The 22729-nt window shown below is 37.3% G+C and overlaps 1 protein-coding gene across 2 annotated transcripts in view; it reads left to right on the top strand.

Annotated features, from left to right (window-relative positions):
* The window catches only part of UNC5C (unc-5 netrin receptor C), a 352673-nt gene that overhangs the window by 222138 nt on the left and 107806 nt on the right, over positions 1-22729 (top strand). For both annotated transcript variants that reach the window (XM_032332945.1, XM_032332944.1), the window contains exon 3: positions 12136-12279. In XM_032332945.1, coding sequence (XP_032188836.1) covers positions 12136-12279 — 144 coding nt within the window. The remainder of the gene's footprint in view (positions 1-12135; positions 12280-22729) is intronic.

Below are 22729 nucleotides of genomic sequence, written 5' to 3'. Positions count from 1 at the left end.
CATCCACCCAGCAGGAAGGGAAAGATAGCAAGGAGGGGACCCACAAGCTTCTTCACCAGCTTGCCTGTGAAAAGGTACGACGACCTTCCACTCCCATTCTGTTGTCCAGAATTGCTTTTGTGGCCACTTCTAAGACAAAGGAAGCTAGAAAATGTGGTCAGATTGTGTTCCCAAAAAGATATAAAGAGCTGGCAGTCCTTGCCCCACAGTTTATCCCTAAAAGAACCTTCTGTTAAAGATTTCTTTTGACCTCACAACAGTCCTGTGAAGTACACTGGCAAAGGGCTACCTATTTTTACTGATTTAAAGTTTAAGAAAATAAGAAATGGAAGGAACTACCCAAAGTTACTCATGATAGTAGTCATTCCAGGACCCCAAATCAGGTTTTCTTCCTCTTGGTCATATAGTCTAATTTGTCTACATTTTGTTCCTTCTGTCAGTGAACACTTTCATACCACAGAAAACAATTATTTATATTCCATTTGACTTGGTAATTTTTAATATTTCAGTGTCATTATGATTTCCTAAAAATTCAATGTCTTGATGTTCCTACTTAAGTAGCTTTATCAGTTATAATGTATAATACTTTGATCCAGTTCTTCTGTTCTTTCTGGGGACAGGGGAGTGCTACAAGTCCTGGTGTCCTGGTGGTTCTGCAGGCCCAGGTGATTACTTCTAGCCAATGAGCTGTGTGAAAGTTACGTTCCTGCTGCTAAGCCAAGGCATTTAAGAGCGGGTGTGTGTTCTCCGTGCTCTCTTCTCCTGGCTCAGTAGGCATGGTTGAGGGGCTATAGGCTCAACAGAGATGCAGGCTGGATCACTAAGAGAGTTAATGTGGGACAGCTGTCCTGAAGACTGTTGTGATGGAAAAATAGACTTTTATTTCACGAAGCCTCTGAAATGAGAGGAGTTGTTTAGAACATAGTATAGCGTAAACCATTCTAGCTTCTGAAATCTTGTTAGTTAGCTCATAGTAAAGGATTACTCTGCAAAGAGCTTTACATGTGTTATCTCATTGAATCCTTAAAAGAACCCATTGAATTAGAAATTTTATCCAATTGTCCTATTGAGGTAAATGACACTTAGGGTAGTAAAGGAATTTTCCTACTGTCATACATCTGGTCACTGAAAAAAACAGAATTTGAACCAGAGCTTCCCTAAAGATTATACCCTCCATTAAGTTAATTGCCAAGGATCAATTAAAAATAAGGTTTTATTGTCAAATAAGGTTTTATTGTCTTCTGGAATTCTACCTATAGCCTTAGATTTATCAAAAATTAAATATACATAACTTGGAATCAACAGAAAACAAAGAGACATACTCCATATGAGAAAGAAAAGAATTAGCTGTTTTGTACTTGGTTTCATTGTTTTTATTAAATCATCCCTCCTTTGAAATGATAGTAGAATGATTTGAGCAAGGATCTCAGAATATATAGAATATTTTGAAGGTTTCTGAAATCTCAGGATGTATAGAAATATTTTGAAAAACTATCAGAACACATAATTATTTTCCAGTCCCTATATAAAGTTAAAATTGAAAATTGGTTTCTCAGCAGTAGTTCAAATACATACTCCTCACTTGAAAATATGAAATGCTAATATTTTATATTTCTACTTGGAATTTCATGAGTTAAATTTTCCTTCTTATTGTAAATTAATGAGTCATTCTTGTGTATTAGAGTTCCTTTAAAAGACAAAGAAAAATTATTTTCATTGGTACTGGACCTGCGTTTACTCAGCTATTAAAAACAATTTTGAAGAATCTAAAAAACATTTTGATAACTCAGCTCCTTCTGCCACCCTATTCTTAGTGTGAATGCCAAGCAGGTTCCAAGTTTAATTCAAAGTTGTGTTTGATGGTGTCTTTCTGACTAGGAAAGGAGGTACAACTTCCATCATGACTAAAAGTTCCTTTCCTTTAAAATAAATTTGGATATGATCACGTATCCTTTTTTTTTTTTTTTTTTTGGATCACATATCTTTTAAATAAGTATTAATAATGTCCTAGAGGAAATATTCTTTCATTAATTCAATAAATATTCATTGTAATGCCACAGAGACAGCATGTAACTGACACAAATCTCTACCCTGATAGAGCTCACATTCTGGTTGGTAAGTGAAGGAAGACCCTAGAAGACAAGATTGTGCTCATCAATTTTAAATCGTCATTAAAATATGGAAGTTTGCTTATTTAGCCCCAAATTAGTTAGAGCTAACCTGTTTAGTAATTTCCATTCAGCTGATTAATGTTCCTGTCTCACCTGTGTAATGGAATATGAATATAAGGAATCTGTAATAGATGAGCTATGCAAGCATTTCAACTACAGGAAAAAGTAGACTCTTCCACTCATCTTGTCAGGGTAACTTCACTTTTTCTACAGTTTAATATAGTGAGAATCCTATAAGACTGGTAAATCTCTTAAAGGTAAATCACTAAAACTCATTCCTGCTGTCAAACTTCATATCATAGACAGATCTGCATTGCCCTGGATGATTGATGTCCCCACCCAGACCTGATTCTCCCAGCTCTGCTGCAAAGTTCCACAACTATCCATGTCTTTCTCAAGTGGGTGTGTGTCTAATATAATTTTTAATCATGGTGCTCCTCCCCTCTCCTGAATCTACGTTAGTAACTCCAGTTCTAATTTTGTGAATAGAGTATCATCGTATTCCCAAAATAATTGTTATTACTATACAGTGTGTGTGTGTGTGTGTGCATGTGTGTGTGTATTTAATTTAGTATATATATTTAATTTAAGAGATTTCAAATACTTTTGTAGCTGTTATTCCATTTCTTTCCTCACAAGCCAAGTTCATATCTTTATTTTGTAACTTAAGAAGCCAAGGCTTGATGAATTTAGAACTTTCCAAAAGTCAGTAAATACAGGACAACAATTTATTTTCTTTTTTTATTTTATTTTATTTATTTATTTCACAAGTAGGCAGAGAGGCAGGCAGAGAAAGGGGAGGAAGCAGGCTCCCTACTGAGCAGAGAGCCCGATGTGGAGCTTGATCCCAGGACCCTGGGATCACGACCTGAGCTGAAGGCAGAGGCTTTAACCCACTGAGCCACCCATACACTCCAAGAATTTCTTTTCTTATCTAAGGAAATTACTAGGTAAGGTTGTGTATTAGGTAGGTATTTATCTAATATCCCAGTTGTAACAATAATTGCCCTGCATAAGTTGCTTTTTTTTTTTCTTTTTTAAATGAGCCTTTCTAGTTTGGTTTAAGTTTCCTTAAGATTATGAAATATAATGCTTTTAAGACAAGCAAGTATCTGTCCCCAATATCCTGTGTGTGAACTTTTATAAGTGGCAGTCCCTCCAGAGGCAGTTGCACTTAATGTTCTTTTCTAAATTACATGAGGTAAATATAAAATGAAAACCCAGGGGTATGAGTATTTTTATTTTGGATATATGTGTTGGTTTCCACCATCAGACAGTGTTTTCAGAGGTTCACCAAGAATATTGCTCTCAAGCTTTTAAGATTAATGACTTGATGTAAGATCAGAAATCTGAAAACAGCTTTTGTAATAATAATTAAAATTAAAATTCCATTAAAAGTAAATCAGATTAGTCTTGTTTACTAGTTGAGAAAGATTAATTTTCCTAAAGTATCTGTCATTGGAAAAAAAACATCATTTTACCAATTTGCCATTTTTACAGATTCCCCACTCCACAGAACAAACTTCTCCAGCTGCCATTCAAGGCTCTCTGTGAGTCTCTCTTCTATCTAATTCCATGGTCTTATTTCTTTACTCCATTCATGTAAACTATTCTCCCCTGTAGTGATCCAGGCTTTTTCATCTCTGCCCTTTGGCTTTGTGCTATTCTATCCTCCTGAAGTGTCTTTGATTCCTCTCTGAGTCTTTAAACCCAAACCATGCTTCAGCATCAAACTCAAATATTCCATTTCCCCAGGTTTACCCTGATCTCTCCATCTGAAGCTATTTCATGATAGCTTTCTTCATGGGATTTTCAGAATTTTCCAAAGAGTAGATTACTTTTATTCAATAAACCAACAGATGGAAAATGCTGAACAAAACCATGTTGAAAGACTCAATGAGATGGGGCTCTGTCTTTACATAGACTGTAGGGTTATATGGTTTAATAAATTGGGGGGAAAGAGTGGCCATCCAAATTAAACATATTTTTTATGGCAGAACTTCTGACCAAAGCCTTCAATTCACTGATCTGCATTCTGAGTTTCTAAGAGGAAGTTATATTAAACAGAAATCCCCAAACCTATTTGACCAAGGAACACCTTTAAAAATATATATATTTATATATTTGACAGAGACAGAGAGAGAGCATGGATCATAAGCTGGGTGGGAGGAACAGAGGGAGAGGGAGAAGCAGGCTCCCCACTGGACAGGGAGCCAGACATGGGGCTCGATTCCAGGACCCCGGGATCGTGGCCTGAGCCAAAGGCAGACGCTTAACAACTGAGCCACCCAGGCACCCCAAGAACATTCTTTGAGACAATTTGAGGAATATTGATATAGTGAAAGGAACAGGAACATTGGATTCAGATAAATATGGCTCTAAGTCCTGATTTTGCTAATCATTGGCTCCATGAAAAATTATTTAAGTTCTGACTCCGCTCTTTACCTATATTATAAAAATACCCATTCCCAAGGATCATTATGCAGAACTGAGACACAAGGTAGATGCTAGTTACTTTCACTCTTCTGAGTTGCAATTCAATTTACTTATATGTGGACTTTAACACTACTTGGTATTATAGCTATAGATGTATAAACCATTCATTCATTTAGCATACATTAACTGGGCAAATATGTGTGCCAGTTACTGTACCGGTGAGTACACAATGCATACAACAGAGCCACTTAGTAAACTCATATTTGTTTTAGTGCTAGATAGTAAACTTCTAAAGAAAGGATCCGTAAGCAACTCATCTCTACGGCTACCTTGGAAATGTTCTTGGTGCTCAAGAACTGTCTCCACAATGAATTGTGAAGGACAGAGACCTTATCTGCCTTCTTTACCACTGTGTCCCCAGCACACAGAACAGTGTGCAGCACATGGCTGAATCTCTATAAGTACCTATTAAATGAGTGGCTGGTAATAATAAGGGTAGAGTAATGATAAGGGTACAGCAATAATAAGATCTGTAATTCACAAGTTCATGGTTAAATCAACCTCCAAGAATAGAGTTTCCCCCCACCCTTATGGACAGAATTTAAAAAAAATTTTTGTTAAAATTCTTTTGAAATTACCAATGTATTTCATGAAATAAAAACAGAAAATAATGCATGTAGTTATGATTTAGATAATCATTAAGAATTATACTTTAAAGAAAATGTTAGAATATGTCTTCAAATATGTATGTAATAAGTTTAATGTTTTGTGAAAAATATTTACATGAGTAACGTATTTGCTATGTCAGTGGAATGTGCTTTATCACATTTTTACAAAATCACTTCATTATATTCCAAAGAAATTGACACATAAGGCAGAAGTTAAATACAGAAAGATTTTAGCTCCTTTTTTGGACATGGAAAGAGTTCTTGGAACAGACATTCAACAGGTTTTTCATCACTAAAGTTTAGAATGCGAATAAATCATGGATCACAACTGGTAGAATTAATCTATTAACTCCTTACCACTATTGGTGTAAGAAAGAGCATTTTGCATACCCTCATACTCCAATTATCATTAATACTTGCAGCTCTAAGTTTGGTGGTGTTTGGAAAGTCAAATCAGAAAAAGAAGGACTGGTTCTCCTGTAACATCTAAAACCTGACACTTCTGCAAAGGCAAGGGAAAAACAGTATTAGTGTTGTCAAAGTATCATTTATAAGTATTTTAATATCATCTTGCAATTAACATTTCAAGTGTTAAGGGGGAAAAACAGCATTTATCTGTGGTCATCATATAGATTCCTAAAACCACTCCCCACTCCAGATATATAATCTAATAAATATTTTCTTCTCATTTCTAGACAAAACAAAAACATAGTGAAGCGAAACACAGATCCTCATTGGACAAGGAATTCCAAACAGAACCAAGTAATTAGAAATTATCACGTAAAACAGGAAGTCAGGTCAATGACCTAGATATGAAATGCTTCCAAGCAACTCCCTTGACCCATTCAGTCCCAGCCATGTTATTCTTTGATTTTTAGGTAAATTCATCTTGATCACAAAGATAAAAAATGTAATTAACAAATTATGCTTATAATAAATCTGATATACCTGTGATTTTTAATGATACAAAGTAATTTTAGTTACTTTGTGATTTACTATTTAGTTTTGTGACTTACTAAAAATCACAATTGTGATTTTTAATGATACAAAGTAATTTTAGTTAGATGGCCTATTTCTATATTAAATATATTAAAAATCCAAGGAAAACATTTCAGGGAAAAGTTGATAAATTATGTGCCAGTGTCTTTTCCTGATGTAGTTTAAAGAGTGTCAGATGACTTCATGTAACATGAAACCACGTCTTGATTGTAAGGTTTGGCTTTCGAGTTACCATATTTTGATTATTTTAGTGAGTAGCTGAAAAACTTTCAGGGTTTTGTTGTCTTGGTGGTGTGTTTTGTTTTTGTTATTACAGCCTTTTAAATAATGCCGCTATTTTGAGTGACTTTAATTTATATTAAGACATCTAGGGGCCCCTGGGTGGCTCAGTTAATCGTCTGCCTTTGTCTCAGGTCATGATCCCCGCGTCCTGGGATTGGCCCTCATCCGGCTCCCTGTCCAGTGGGAAGTCTGCTTCTCCTTCTCCCACTCCCCTTGCTTGTGTTGCCTCTCTTGCTGTGTCTCTCTCTGCCAGATAAATAAACAAAATCTTGGGGAAAAAAGACATCTAGCACTGATACGTACCATGTTTTAGGTCATATTAGTGAAAACTAATAGGATTAAACTCTGGGAGAAAACATAAAAAAGAGACCCTGCTAATTCAATAAAGTGTTGTAACATGTTGCAGATCATCCCTACCTGAGCGTCATTCATTTCCCAGCAACCTCTGTCCTGTGAACATACTATAATGAGATTTGGTCAAGTGACCTCTGCAGCTCTTCTCCCAATAGGGAGAGTGTTGTAGGAGGCCGAATTGGTAGGTCTACACAACGCGATGTCTCAAACCTTCCCTTTGCCTTATGAAAATACAGTCATTAAGAAGAAATACAAGTCTAATGTGAGCTTAATATGCTGTTTAGCGAAATGTACATGGGGTATCAGAAGGCGAGGATTTGACGACCACATTTTATTTTTTTTTTTACTCTTTTCTAAAGATTTTATTTATTTATTTGACAGAGATCACAAATAGTCAGAGAGGCAGGCAGAGAGAGAGAGGAGGGAAGCAGGCTCCCTGCTGAGCAGAGAGCCCGATGCGGGGCTCGATCCCAGGACTCTGAGATCATGACCTGAGCCGAAGGCAGAGGCTTAACCTACTGAGCCACCCAGGTGCCCCTGATGACCACATTTTATAAAATCTTCCGAGATGATGCAGGATTTTGGAGTATCACCTAATAAATGAGACAAAGGAACACAGTGCTAGAGACGATGTTTGGTCCGTCTTTACAATTTCTGGAACTTGACTTAGTTTTTGATATTAGCTGACTCTTAATGTTTGTTGATGTTACTACAGATTATATTTCTCGGGGAATGTAGATATTGCTTTAAATAATTATACAATTGTATTCATCCTGTATTTGGATCATTTTATAACAGTCCATAAGAAAACAATATTTGTGGTGCCTGAACCCTATTAGAAAATTAAAATTTTGCTAAAGATAAGGAATAAATATCATTTTACCAGATTTTATTGCCATATGCATGTATAGCCATACAAAGATCCAATCAGAGGTTTGCATTTGCATCTGGGTTTCTAAAATCATTTGAAACTCCCTATTAGCAAGTGCATATTCATATTCATTATAAGTCTTCTTGATATAGCATGCTAATTACTTGCCTGCACTCTGGCTCCCAAACCACAATGAATCCTATTATAAAAGCAGATCAGTGCAAACTTCAAACAGCATGCATCCTGGAGATGCCACTATTAAAGGAAGAATGCTGATGGAAAATCTTTGATCTTATCAGACGTGATGGAAAATACCCATTTGTATTTGAGTAAATCTGTAGAAGGAAGCATTTCCCCCACCCTTAAGTAACCTGAAACCAATTTCAAGTTCCCAAATGCTCTTCAAAGCCTCCCGCCTTGGAAGTAATGCTGATGGCATTACAAATTTCAAGGCAGCTTCCTTTTTCCATCTGGGGACTTCAAGCAGATTTAAAATTTTACTTTCAAAGAGAAAGGATATTACCTCCTCTTACCCAAACCACTAGCCTCTGGTTTGTTGAGCAGAGTGTCATAGGTAATGAACTTACCTACAGTAATGAAAAGATGGCTTATAACAAAGTATCTCAGAGCTTGACTAATGCAGCTGATTGTAGGGCATTCTAAACTCTCAGTATTGAGACACTTACTGCTTCAGTTCTTTCTGGGTCTAGTGCTATTGATCAAAAGTTGGAATGTAAACTTTGGGTGTGTGGCAGGACAACCCTACCCAACTCATCAATCCATCTCCTCGTGAATGGGGCACCTATGAAGCTGAAGACAAAAGTCGGTGTGTGCTTGACTCCTGCACCCACAGAGAGCCCGAGCCACACAATTCAGAACATTCATACTGTGAATAATCCCTGTAGTAGGAGGGTCGGCCTGTGGCTTCTTAAAAAGCCTCAGATTTGTGGTCAGTGGAAACATCCATGAGCCTCCTTGGGCTGAAGGATACAGTGGCCCTAGTGAAGTTGCCCTAACATTTAATTAGGTTTTCTGTAATTGCTTTAAGTAAACAGGCAGGGAGTGGGGGAGAGGGGATGAGGAATGAAACCTGAGGTTATCATCTTGGGATGCAAAACATTTGTGTGTGGTTTTAATATCCTGAGCCCGTTTGTTGCTGCCCTGCATTTTGGAAGAAACCATTACCGTTCTGAGGAAACACACACTGCAGGTTTATCAGCCCTTTGGTGACTGTAAATTTCCTGCAACAACTTTTAAAAGAAGAGCTTTGTGTCCAGTAACTGAATTTCTGCATGAAGAGAGGGGGTATAAACAAGTAAAACCGGCAGAAGTATGAAATTCCAGAGAGTGGAATAAAAAGAAAAGTGGGAGGCGAGTGGGAAAGCTGGGCTCCATTTTTCCGTGATCATCTAGAGATCAGAAAATGAGAATTATTACAGCAGGACAGGAGAATGAGAAGACCTATGCAGGGATTAAGAAAGTGGAAAAGAGATAGTGTTTTTTGTTAATAAGTCAGGATTTCTGCTGTAGAGATTGTCTTATTATTAGGACATTGATTAAAATAATATAGTAACATTTTCATGGAAGAGTGAGGGATTTAGATATGCCAGTTACTTGAAAATTATTTTTATTTTTATTTTTTAAAAGATTTTATTTACTTATTTGAGAGAAAGAGAGAGACAGCATGAGTGGGTGGAGGGGCAGAGAGAGAGGGAGAAGCAGACTCCCCACTGAGCTGGAGCCCAAGGCAGAGCTTGATCCCAGGACCCCAGGATCATGACCTGAGCCAAAGGCAGCGCTTAACCAACTGAGCCACCCAGTCAACCCTTGAAAATTCTTTTTAAATGATGTAAAAACTTTTTAAATGGTGTAAAACTGTGTAAGCATAAAAGCCTTGTTAATTTTCAAGACTTTAAAATCACTTTAAATATGTTTAATAAACTTTTGGCCATAGAGATGTCGTATTAGGACCTTGCCCTGCTTTGGGCTTACAAAATCCACTTTCCTGGGCTTTATTTCAGTTCAAGGACCCTTGAGTAGATCTGAGGGCAGAGTTGTTTCTATGACTCAAGTCCTCTCAGTTCTCGATAGAAAATATTGCTTATTTTCCCAGGGGGACAGCATCTACTTCTGTTGGGCATTCATTAATTTTCCTGAAGGGTTTTACCCATTTAAGCATGTTGTAGGTTTAAGGGTAAGTTCTGGAATACTCTTTTTTTGGTGTCTTTAGGTGACACCTTCATGTCACCTATACCAAGAAGTCATAGTCAAACAGTTTAGGAAATCATACCTTCTAGGAACTAAGCTCTATATCTTATACATATCATACATACATATGTGTGTGTATACACACACATATATAGATAGATATTAATTCTCATCTGATGATGTCATCTACTTGCTTAAAATACTTTAATGATATCCATGACTTTCAGAAAGAAGTTCTAAATCCTAAACATGGTGTGCAACAGATTCTCAAACTATAGGACACATCTAAATTCTTTAGGTGCATGCTAAACCACAAATCTCCGGGCCCAACTCTCAAAGTTTCTTATTCAATTTGAGTCTGGAGTGGGAGCCAAGAGTTTGCACTTCCAACAAGTTCCCGTGTGATGCTGGTGAAACTGTTCTGGGACCACACTTTGAGAACCACTGGTCTACATCGCTGTGTTTTGACTGATCTTTTTCTTGTCTCTCTTCATCTCATGCCATTCTTGGTGCTCAGCTGTCCTCTGGGTTCCCAATCTCCTCGTTCTCTTTCTCGCTTCTTCTCATATGTTCTGTCCCTCCCCCTTAGATAATTTAACCAACTTAACTCATGTTGAATCCTTCATGCTAATTTGGGTTCACTTGTTATTCACTCTCATTTTTCTGTGTACTTCTCCTTTGTAGCATTGAACACAATTGTAATTAAGTAGTAAATTACATATCTGTAGTTACAATGCACCCCCTTCACAATGATAGAAGTTCTTTGGGGGTAATGATTATCCTACTCACCAGAGATCCACAAGTCCCTGGGGCAATACCTTTTCCATAATGATATGAAATAAATATTTGTTCAATGAATGAATGAATGAATACATGAATAAAAAGTACAAAGCAATATATTTCATCTTTCGTACTGTGCTTATACTTAACCCTAAGGGTCTCCCTGTTAGTTGTCTCAATAGGCATTTCATTCTGAAAGAATGTGCAGGAAAATTGGCAGTTACCCACATACATTGTTCAGATGATCCTTCTTGCTCAGTGCAAAGAGGCACATTGTAGAATAACTCTCTGAAAAAGACTTTGATTTATCAAGATAAATACTCTTCAAATGATAATCCCAGATTCTTAGTTCAATTTTTGTTATTCAAGATTACATAATGCTATAAAGTAAAATCCATTGTTTGAGAATTTTAGCTGGAAGCCACTTTTAACAGGATTTTGGTTACATCACAATTACAAAGAAACATTTGGGCTTTCGAAATATTATGCATGAAAATTTAAAGTCATACATTCTTTGAATAGAATAGCACGGATTTGTTAAATAAGACTGGCATATTTTTTTAAAGAAAACAATTTATTTTAATAACTAAAAATAACTATAAAAATAACTTAGTTTTAGATAAGCACCATATATTTATATAGTACTGGGTCATATTATAATAAAACCTGACATATTATATATAGATATGTTTGATTTTTGTACTTGTGATTACAGTTTTAGGTCATTCGCATTCCTTGCTAAGGAATTGTTAAGAAAGTTACAGTTACTGTAAAACTATATAAAGTGTTGTAAAACTGTATATAGCTGTGTGGTACCAGATGAAACTATAATAAAATGTGATATATGCTTATATACATTAACCAATATATATTAATAATTTACATACTTATAATTATAGTTTTAGCTTATTCTCTGTCATTTCATGTGAGGAGTTAGGAATATTTAATCATTGTAAGGTTATGTATAGCACATGGATATCTTACCCATGACCTATATAATGGGGGCACAATCCTTAGAAGATGTGAAACCCGTGTTCATGTTTGACTATACCAAGCAAGCTAACTCAGCAGAGGGTGAATATTTGTCCAACTCTTTGGAAAAGAGTGTAATTTTGTGCTGTGATAGATCTACTCCACTTTCATCTTCTGATGAAAGCAGAAGATTTGAAATAGCAAATAAGAAAATGAAAAAGTTGGGCATCAAATAATGGGAGCCAAAGGAAGATCACAGGTGGAGAGAGACAATATCTGGGCTGTTGATCGATGGCATCAAGATGGATCACTGGGGGGAAATACATGGTATGATGTTTTGTAGTTTGCCAGTAATAAGGCTTTTCCTGACTTAAATCTCCCTTTCTCTTGGCAGGTCTCATTGTCCGGGAAGTGAGCATTGAGATTTCGCGCCAGCAAGTCGAAGAACTCTTTGGGCCTGAAGATTACTGGTGCCAGTGTGTGGCCTGGAGTTCGGCGGGCACCACAAAGAGCAGAAAGGCCTACGTGCGCATCGCATGTGAGTCATGGCGTACGAACATGCTTCAGAACCTGGGTGGAATGTGGGCAAATGTAGGCTGTCACTGGCTCTAGATTCAAGGAACCCTGGTCAGAACTCCCAGATTTCTGCATTTGAGCTACACGTTCCCCTTACGTCACCAGGATATATTTTTTGTTTCAAGACATGGACAATTTCTCCTTAGGAATATGAAAGAACTAGTGATATTTTTTTAAAGATTCTGAATTTTTGTTTTTTTTTAATCTGGTAAGAATTAGGCTATAGGAAAACCAACTCCATTTCTTGAATGAGTTTATTCTGCCAGTGTGTTAGAACAATGTTGATAAGTTTTACTACTAGAAATAGAAATTACCCATACAAAGCTTCTCTATTTATTTTTTGGAACCACTAGAATGCCTCAAAATACACCACTGTTTTCCAAACTGTGTTAAATTCTGGAGTATTCATGCTTATGAAGAGGTTAACACAGAACAGGGTTCCATAAGCAAATAAATGTGGGAAATATTTTTTTTGGATGAAGTTAAATAGGTTTATTCATTGCAAAATTCTCAGATTTTTTAATATGCTAATCATATTATGCCTAAGAAAGATGTTGCCTGCAGCTCTTCTGCAGACCCCTTTTCCCAAGGAGTGCTATTCACATCTTGAGCAGCATGAATGCTGCTTTACTCTGTCTTAAGGCTCCATACTGAGATATTTTCTCAAGTCTGAGACTGCTGAAATCCATGTGAACTACATTATTTGAACTCTTTTGTATGCGTGCATTTAATCAAATCGTTAGTGATGGATGTCAGTATCACCCACCTGTCACACGTCACTGAGTCCCAAAGAGTCCCGATAGTCTTGGCTCTGAGGCTTCTCCCAGTTCCGTACTCTGCTCTTCCCTTGCCTTCTACTTGATCTAAATCACAGTGGCTGCAAACATATCCCAGTTAGTCTCCATGGCTCCCATTGTTTCGCTTTTCTAGTCCGTCCTCCATACTACCACAAATGCAATCTTTCTGAAACTCAGATCTCTGCACAGAGTGCCTCCCTCCCTGCTGAAATGTTATAGTGGCTTGTGAGATAAAGTAAAGATCCTTTACGGTACCTTGTGCCGTCATGTGAATCTGCTAGGACTGTCAATACATAGTACCACGGACTGGGTGGCTTAACCAGTAGAGAGCTCTTTGCTCACAGTTCTGAAAACTACAAGTGTGAGGTCAAGGTGCCAACAGTGTTGGCTCCTCCCAGAACCTCTCTCCTGGGCCTGTGGATGGTTGATTTCTCCATGTCTTTGCACGTTCTTCCCTCTGTAAGTACAGGCCCAGATTTCTCTTCCTGTAGACACACCGGTCATGTTGGATTAAAGGCACTCTAAAGACCTTATTTTAACTTCGTCACCTCTTTCAAGGCCTTGTCTCCAAATGAAGTCACCTTCTGAGGTCCTGATGTGAGGGCTTCGTCATGTGAACAATTCAGCCCATGACAACCATATTTCATAGTTTACACATTCAACCTATGTTTCCAGCTCCAACCAGAGAGAATGTTTCCATTTTCATCACACTAGATTAGCAACTCTTTGATGTCTGTGCTTTCCAGCTGTTGTTCGCAATGAAGGATTTCACCCTTCTCTTAAATCTGTTCATTATTTGTAAACATTCATTTATTTAACAATATTTAGTAAGCATTTAGTCTGTGCTTGGGACAGTTTTAGGTATTGGGTATGTAGCTCAAATCAAAACAGTTAATGACCTGCCTTTGTGAAGTTTATGTTCAGGTGGGCAAGGGCAAACTCAAAATCAAATAGATGATAATCACGACCAGAGCAGATGGTAAGCGCGATGAAGAGAAGTAAAGCAGGAAAAGAGGGTATGTTGTCCTGGGTGAGGGTGGTCAGGGAACTTCTCTGGGAGATGTTCCCAGTTGAGGAAACATGACGGCAGGAAAGGGGGACTCGGGCAGAGGGAGCTGTACCTGCCACAGGTACCAATATTCAGAAGCAGGCATGCACTGGCCCTCCCAGGCAGTTGGACCAGGACACTGTAGGTCTAACGGCTTTGGTTCTTAGCTTGAGAAGAGAACCTCCGAGTGTTTACAGCAGAACAATTCATGATCTGACTTCTGTGTTAACAGAATCACGACTTGTGTTGAGAATAGATCAAGGGTAGAAGCACAAAGCCCAGTTATGAGGCTGAGTCTATGAGAGATGTTAGACTTGCATGGATTAGGAGCAGCAAAGGGGGTGCATCCTGGCTCCTGGATGCAGCAATTCTCCTTACTTGTGGGGCAGAGGAGAGGGAGATGTTCCAAGGCCCCCGGTGGATGCCTGAAACCACAGATAGGACCAACCCCAATATAGGCTGTTTTTTTCTGTCTATATCTGTAATAAAGTTTAATTTCTAAATTAAGCACAGTAAGAGATTAACAACAATAATGATAAAATAGAACAATTATAACAATATACTGTAAGAAATGTTAGTGCATGTGGTCTCTCTCTCAAAATATCTTACTGTTTTTTACCCCTCCTCTTCTTCTCACGATGCTGTGAGGTGATAAAATGCCTGCATGATGAAGTGAATGGCGCAGGCATTGTGATAATCATAGTGTTAGCCCACCCTTGACTTTTCTGGTGATAAGTCAGGAGGAGGCTCATCTGCTTCTGGACCTTAGCTGACCGTGGCTAACTGAAACCCCCGAAAGCAAAATGGCTGGCAAGAGGGGGACTACTGTATCTTTAAGAGGTAATAGCTTTTGTTGAGAGATTGGATGTGAGATGTGAAAGAGAGAAAAGAAAGAATGATTCAAGAGGCTTGAACTTTTTGAAGAATTTGTTTCAAATGTCCTAAGTGAAGTCATTCCTGCCTCTTTCTGGGTCTCCAGCAAGATAGGCATCCCTTTCTCAATCCTTTCAGAGCAGTGTGTGCATTCTCTTAATGGAGGGCTTGTCTCAGTTGAATTATATTCCCTTGTTGTAATGTCTGTGTTTCATGCCAGCAAGTTCTTTGGAATCAATTTTGCTTAATTCAATTTTGCTTAACTTTATAGCGTTCATGCTTTGCACAATGCCTAGAACATCATAGATGTTTAATAAATTTTATTGAATTAAAACTGTTATAAAAAATTCTCAGTGAAGTTTATTAAAATGCTGTATATATATTAATCTTTCCTCTCAGAGCATATCTAAAGAGATTTTTTCTTTGTCTTATATGGGTTCTCCAGGAAATAGACTCTGAGATGAGGACGTACAGGCAGGCAACATACTGAACATACTCTTAGGAATAATACCCATGCAGGCCATAGGATTTGGCAGGTATGAGAAATTGAGCTGCAGGATAGGTATGACTGAAAATGGCCCCATAGGGAGCTCTGGAGCTTGAATGGCCCTTCAGAGTTGCCCCACATAGACTAATCAATGGATATGGGCCCTTGCTTGACTCTCAGCTCCCACCAGCTTGTGTGAACTGGGTCAAGTCAGCTCTCCTCAACTGAGGGCAATTCCAGGAGAAAGACACAGAGCTCTCTCATAGGCAACACTCTCAAAAGCGGGGTCAGTCCCGAAAAGGGATCTCATTGGCATACCCCTACATTCACTGTAGTCATTTACCACAAATCTTGGAGACTTTATTTTATTAATTATGAAGCCAAACGATATTTTTAAACATTTTGTAAAGAAACAAGAGACCAATTGTTTTGGTCAAATATTTAAATGAGTCAAAAGTTAGCTTCTAACTATAATCAAAAGAGGTACAAGAATATAAGAGTATATCTTTATCTTTCATTGCTCTGTGTTTATTAATATCAATTATAATGAATATTTTAAATCACCAATTTATATTCCATACTAAATTGGCTTGCCTAAAAGCTGAAGTGGAAGGACTGTAGAGTTCCAAATGAAGAACCTCTTATCGTGCCAATTCCATATATATATATGTGTGTGTGTGTATGTATATATATATATAATATCATAGCATATGTATGGTGTGTTTGTATGTATATATGTATGGTGCGTGTGTATGTATGTATAGAGACACTCTATATATGTCTCTATTCTTCACATAAAAACTAAATACATGTAAGAATCCCATCTTTCTTTGTAATGTATTTTATATAAACTTTGCTGAATGTAATTTGATATTTTCAAATAATAAGAAAACAAACTCGGTAAGAGATTAATTTGCCCATAGCCCCTTTTCATCTTCATGCAATAAGATTGAAGAACAGTTTGCCTGTATTTCTATACTTTACTGAACTCATATGTGTCTGTGGCCAAAGAAGGCCGTCCAATATGTAAAGATTTGGCTACATAGATTTATATCATGCTTAATTTAAAAAGAAAAAAAAAAAGAGGTTAAATTTCAGTTCTCTTTGTTAAGACTGATCTCTACCAAACAAGTTCTTGCCAATATTCCACAAAGCTTGACGATTTCCTAGTTTGCCCTGTTTCAAGTAAGCCTGTGGGGCTTTGCCCAGTGATATATGACAGATGGCCATCACATAAACTGCAATTAAAGTTTAAATTTGTCCCAGGCAAAGATAACTATGATGCTAAGGTTAAATAAATGCAATTATGTCTCACCTAATTAGATTTATACTCATGTGTACAGTGGAGGGGCTCAACCTTCTTTCACAAAAAAAGAAAGCTCTATTTTCAGAAGTTGATCAGGCAGGAATGAATACTGGCTGAGTGTTTGCTTATAATACATCATTTATTCAGCTATATAAAATATAAAAATAAGTTTGTGACACAATCAAGGTAGAAGAGCAAACAAGGAAATATGGAAGTTAGAATTTAGCCAGGCCTAGGCTGAGACCATGACGTGCCTGCTTTAGAATGTCACACATTTACTAGAGCATTGTGTTGGCGTCCTGCGTGGGTGCTGTGGATTCCGCTGCAGAACGAGGAGTTGCTTCTGAGAGATCTCAAGTCTATCCCCCAGTAGAGCCTTTATGGCTACCAGTTTCATTGGGTTGTTTCTTCTGGTATCCCTTGTTATAAAGCCAGTAGGAAATTTCCTAGTGTTCAGGTAGGAATCATTCAGGCAAAACGTTAACAAACACTGTCATTCTTCGGGCAATGTCTTACTTTTGATAGGGCTGCTATTTTGATGTTGTCATTCTTGGTGATGTGGTTGTAGTTGTTTGTGGGGAGGGATACAATGTCAGTAGCATAGTGGAATGGTTAGAGCACAGGGTTTGGAGCCAGGCCGACTTATGTCCATATCCTAGTTCCATCACTTACTAATATGACCTTGGTCATGTGGCTTAACCCCTCTGAGCCTTAGTTTCATCAACCGTGAAATGAAAATGATAGGGTTATTTTAAGATTAAATTGGATAAACTTGTAAAGCCTATGGCATAGTGCCAGACACAAAACAAATGCTCAGTGGATGATAATAGGTGTTCATAACAACAGAAATTATGATTTAAACTTTATTTGTACATTTTGAAAACTTATCCATACTGAGTTAACATTTCTTTTCCATTTTTTTATTTCTTTTTTTTTTTTTCTCCCCCTGAGTTAACATTAACAACTTAAAAGGCTCTTCTTGTTTTACAACTTCATGTCCCAGGTCTTGGCTTTCAATCCTAGAAGATGAAATTCTCTGCCAGTTTACATACAATTAGATTGTAATTTCCCCCCCATGCCCGAGGATGGAGCAGCACTCCATATGGTCACCGTTCTCCTATGATTCAGGAGTCAGAGTGGATTTATGTGCACAGGGAATGCATCTTCCTGGGAATGGCAGGATAGTTCCTATGGATTTTTCTTCTTTATTCTGTGTGCAAACCAATAAATCACAAATGCCACCGGCTACAGATTGGAATATGATAGCTCCTGAGAAGAATGGAGGAGGATCAAGGTGGCCTTCTCTGCTCACCTCTCACTGCTCACTCGTCCTTGTCCCTGGGATTAGAACCACCTTGTGACCACCTGTGGGTTTGCACCAAAGCGTATTCACATTTGTGAGTCTGTAGTGTCTCTCTCATACTATCCAGAATAGCAGTGTCTAGAGACACATAATGCCAGCCACCTATGTCATTTAAACTTTTCTAATAGCCAACCTTAAAAAAGGAAAATGAAACAGGCAAAATTAATTTTAGTAATATATTTTTTAATCCAGTGTATCTCAACTATCATTCCAACAAAGTAACCAATATAAACACGTATTAATGAAATATTTTATGTTCTTTTTTTCATGGTTATCTTTGAGATCTGATGTGTTTACACCTACGGTACTTGTCCATTAAGACTAACCACAGCTCGGTTGCCTGATAGCCCATGTGGCCAGTACTGGACTCTAGAATTAATGATTAAAATGGTGGCACTGTTTCAACCACTTCATTTCTCAAATCACGTGGTTACAGTTTTTTTTCCCTTTAATGAAAACACTTAGAAACTACTCTCTCAGCAAATTTCAAGTACATAACACAATGTGATTCACTGTAGTCACCGTCCTGCAGAAAACTATCCCCAGAACTTATCCATTCAGTAGCTGAAAGTTTATACCCTTTGACCAAGACTTACATAGATTAGCTCCTTCATTCTTTGCAACAATTCCATGTGACAGATGCGATAATCACTATTATACAGATGGGAAAATTGACAATAAAGGGAGATTAAAAATCCTGCCTGAGTTTACAGCTGGTATATGGAGAAGCTAGTCTGACCAACAAGAGAGTCCGTGCTTCTAACAAATTCTCTGGATATGAGAGGAGAGGCGGTGTTTGTGTTTATGTCAGGAGGTCATTCACAAAATTATCTTACTTTCCAGAGGCATAATGTTATAAACTCACTATTATTTTGTGCAGAAGTATCAGAAGGCCTTGGGTTCCTGCCTCTCCCCTGTCGCTTGGTCTGCTCCAACCTCACCAGCTTCCTTGTTTCCAGAATGCAGTACACTCATTTCAAATATAGGCTATTTGTAATACGTGTTCCTTCCCACCCAGAATATTCTTTCCCAACTCTTAAATGTGGCTCAGGCTCACTCTCGTCTTTCATTCAGGTTTCTGCTGAAGTGTCACCTCTTCAGCGGGGTCAACCCTGACCGATTTACCTAAAGCGCACTGACCCCAACCCTGTCACTCTCTTAACCCCAAACCTGCTTTCGTTTTTCTTGAGAGCATTTCTCTTCATCATTACTTGTTTCTTTTTATGTTGACTGTCTCTACCACCAGAATATAAGCTTCATAAGATCAGGCACCTTATTTTCTTTATCATGATTCCCTCAGTGCCTAAAAATAGTGGGTTTTGTTTTTGTTTTTGTTTTTTTAAAGATTTTTATTTATTTATTTGACAAAAGAGATCACGAGTAGGCAGAGAGGCAGGTGGAGGCGGGGGGCGGGGCGGGGAGCAGGCTCCCTACTGAGCAGAGAACCCAATGTGGGGCTCGATCCCAGGACCCTAGGATCATGACCTGAGCCAAAGGCAAAGGCTTTAACCCACTGAGCCACCCAGACACCCCTAAAAATGGTGTTTTGCACATGGCTGGTGCTAAGGAACTGAAGACATAAATAAATGGAATGAAACGAAATTAAAGTGAAAGCATATGATGGGACAAAGTGATGATGTTATTCAATGCTAATGATATGTTTTTTAAGTAAAAATGTTTTCTCACCCTAGTAATTCAAGGACGTCAAGTAAAGTGGTTTCTTCTGTGCTCCACCCCGCCTTGAAACCTCCAGTCCATTTTTGTACTTATTTTCTTCATAACACTTATCAACTTCTCACCTACTATGTATTTGCTTATTTATTATGATCGTGAGTTGTAGCCCATCTCCCCCACCCCCTGAGAAAGTGAGATCCACGTGGGCAAAGATTTTTGGGTTTTTTTGTTCAACTGATGAATGCAAAATGTCTACAGTGATGGCTGGTATATGTTGGACCTCAATAAGTCTCTTAAAGGAATTAATTAATTAAATTTCTGTTGTAGGGCAATAGTATCTTCAATTAAATAGATGTAATCTTGTGAATTATTATATATAGAAGTCATTGCTCGTGGCTTTATGTTTCTTTTCCATTCCCTACCTTTCTACGGGGCAGAAAACAAGATTAAATTATACAAAATTACAATGATTTGACCATATAATACATTTATTTAACCAGGTGTTCTGAAAGATTTAAGTTATACCATGACAGAGTGTGGCAGCCTAACACCAAATATCTTGGTAGAGTTTGGCCAGTTTACCAGCACACCGGAATAAATGGCCTGTTTACTAACATGCATTTCTAAGCTATGGTTTGATCCCTTGTGCAACCATTTAAGCCCCTGATAAGCCAATTATAACTTACAGAGGCGAGATTTTGTATTAGATAAGATTAACTGCACAATTGAGATCTTTTTAGATAGTAAGACAGACATCTTTAACCATAACTTTCTTCCTGCTTCATGTAAATCTCAACTGTTATATTAAATAGTTGATTACATGGTTCCTATTTCAAGATTAAAAACCATAAGACATACCTGTTTGCATCAGTCTGTATTTTTCCAAACATATTTTCTATTGTATTTGAACAGAAATTCCTAAGATCCGCAGAGTTCCCACAAATCTATCGATATTTATAGCTCATGTTTATTCTGAGAGGTAGACAACCAATTGATAGAACACTGTCTCATAAGTTATATTTTAGGAGAAATCAGCTATGTGTGTGTTATAAGCATGGCTGCTAACCCACTGGACTAAAATGTGTCATTAAAATAATGTTTTATGCTGGATGAAAAAGGAAGTTTACGGCTAAACTGCTTATTTGCAAAAAAAGCTTGTCTGCAATCATTGCATTCATTTCTTTATACTCCAAGGAAAGAGCCTTAACTTTTTGATATGTCAGGTTCCTCATCTATAAAGTTGGCATGTTTCTTATTATTTTTCCCTAAGACATACCTTAAAAAATATTGTGATGGCATATAATCATTTTTTTCCTAAAACTAAAGATGCAATGTGAATAGAAGAGTGGCTTGTATGGGTTTTTTCTTCCTCTTCTCTGTAATGGATGTCATTTACAGTCCTAGCTCTAAAATATTTATTTTTTTAAAAAACCCTTTAGGAAAACTGAATACAAATATGTTTGTCCTATAAATGCCCCAAAGCCAAGAAATAAAGAATAGCTTTAAATGTGTTTCCTTCTGCAGGGACTTCTTTCACTCAGGATTTCTCCATTTAAATGACCTCTGTGCCATAAGGGATAGCCATCCCTAAGTGAAACTGAAGACTTTGCCAAGATAATCTTTCTGCTGATTTCCTTAAAGATCATTCCAATCTCTATTCCTGGATATAAACTATGATATTATTGGAATTGTCCGCCATAAATTCCTAAGAGTGGTCAAAAACATTACTTTTTAAAAATGTTGAAAGAGGTTGTAAATAAAGCTCCAATATAAACCCTCAATCTTATGAGGTCGATTCTATTATTATCCTTATTTTGCAAACTGAAACAGAAGCAGGAAACTTGGTAACTTAAAAACAGGGAACTTTGGTAACTTGGCCAAGTCACTTGTTTAGGAAATGGTAACGCTGAATTTTAAACAAACTTATGACAATTCTTCACTTTTCAGCCTAATTATAGAGGGAGCTTCATGTAGTTCATTTTTGCTGTTTGGTTCGTTGGGTTTTGTTTGTTTTGTTTTATCTTTTAGAATATTTGAGGAGAAAGAGCAAGTAAAAAAGAGAACCCCATCCAACATTGTGTCCCTTAACATTTAATGATCACTGTAAGAGTTGCTGAATTAAAGAAATAATGATGATTTAAAAAATTCCAGTCAAGATAAGATCATCTATTCCTGGAAAAGGAAACCATAGCAAACTTTTTAGAGTTCTGTGGCATTAAGGTAGGCATTTTTTACTTTTAATAAGTGCCCAAGGTTCAGAAGACTAATCTAGACCTCTCAAAGGATGCCATACTGGTCAGTTCACAGCAGTTATTTCCCATTAAGGGGCAGAGTTGGTGATTTAAGCATAAGTGGTACTCTACTGTGACAACATAATTAGCACTTTTTATCATTATTAGAAGAAAGATACTTCTTTTCCTTCTAAAAATGCAAGTATTGTGACTATATTTTACCATAGAATTGTTTTATTCACCAGAGGAGCGCTTTGAAAATACATTAAGACTAGTTTTTAAAAAGTTTTAAAAAGTGTTCTTCCACCCCTCTGTTCATTGAACAAGTAAAAGAACTAATCAAAAATTTGGAAATATGAAAATGTGAGTCACAGTAAAGCAGTTGTGTTTGTTTGCTGCAAGGGCAGACCCATGTCAGAAAGTCCAGAAGATGGTTAGAAAGCCTAGCAGATAACTGCACCACGAACCTCTTCTAAAGACAGAAATTCCCTAGATCAAAAGCCACATTGTCAAGACCAGCTCAGTTTGGGAGGCAAGAAGCTTAATTCCGATACTTGGAGTGTGGTATCTTGGTAGCAATAAGTAAATGAATAAAGTAATTTATTTATTTAATTAAATCTCAGTACAACCAGG

The sequence above is a fragment of the Mustela erminea genome, chromosome 2 (assembly GCF_009829155.1).
Source record: "Mustela erminea isolate mMusErm1 chromosome 2, mMusErm1.Pri, whole genome shotgun sequence".
Taxonomy (NCBI): Eukaryota; Metazoa; Chordata; class Mammalia; order Carnivora; family Mustelidae; genus Mustela; species Mustela erminea.
This window is presented reverse-complemented; position numbering and strand designations above follow the sequence as displayed.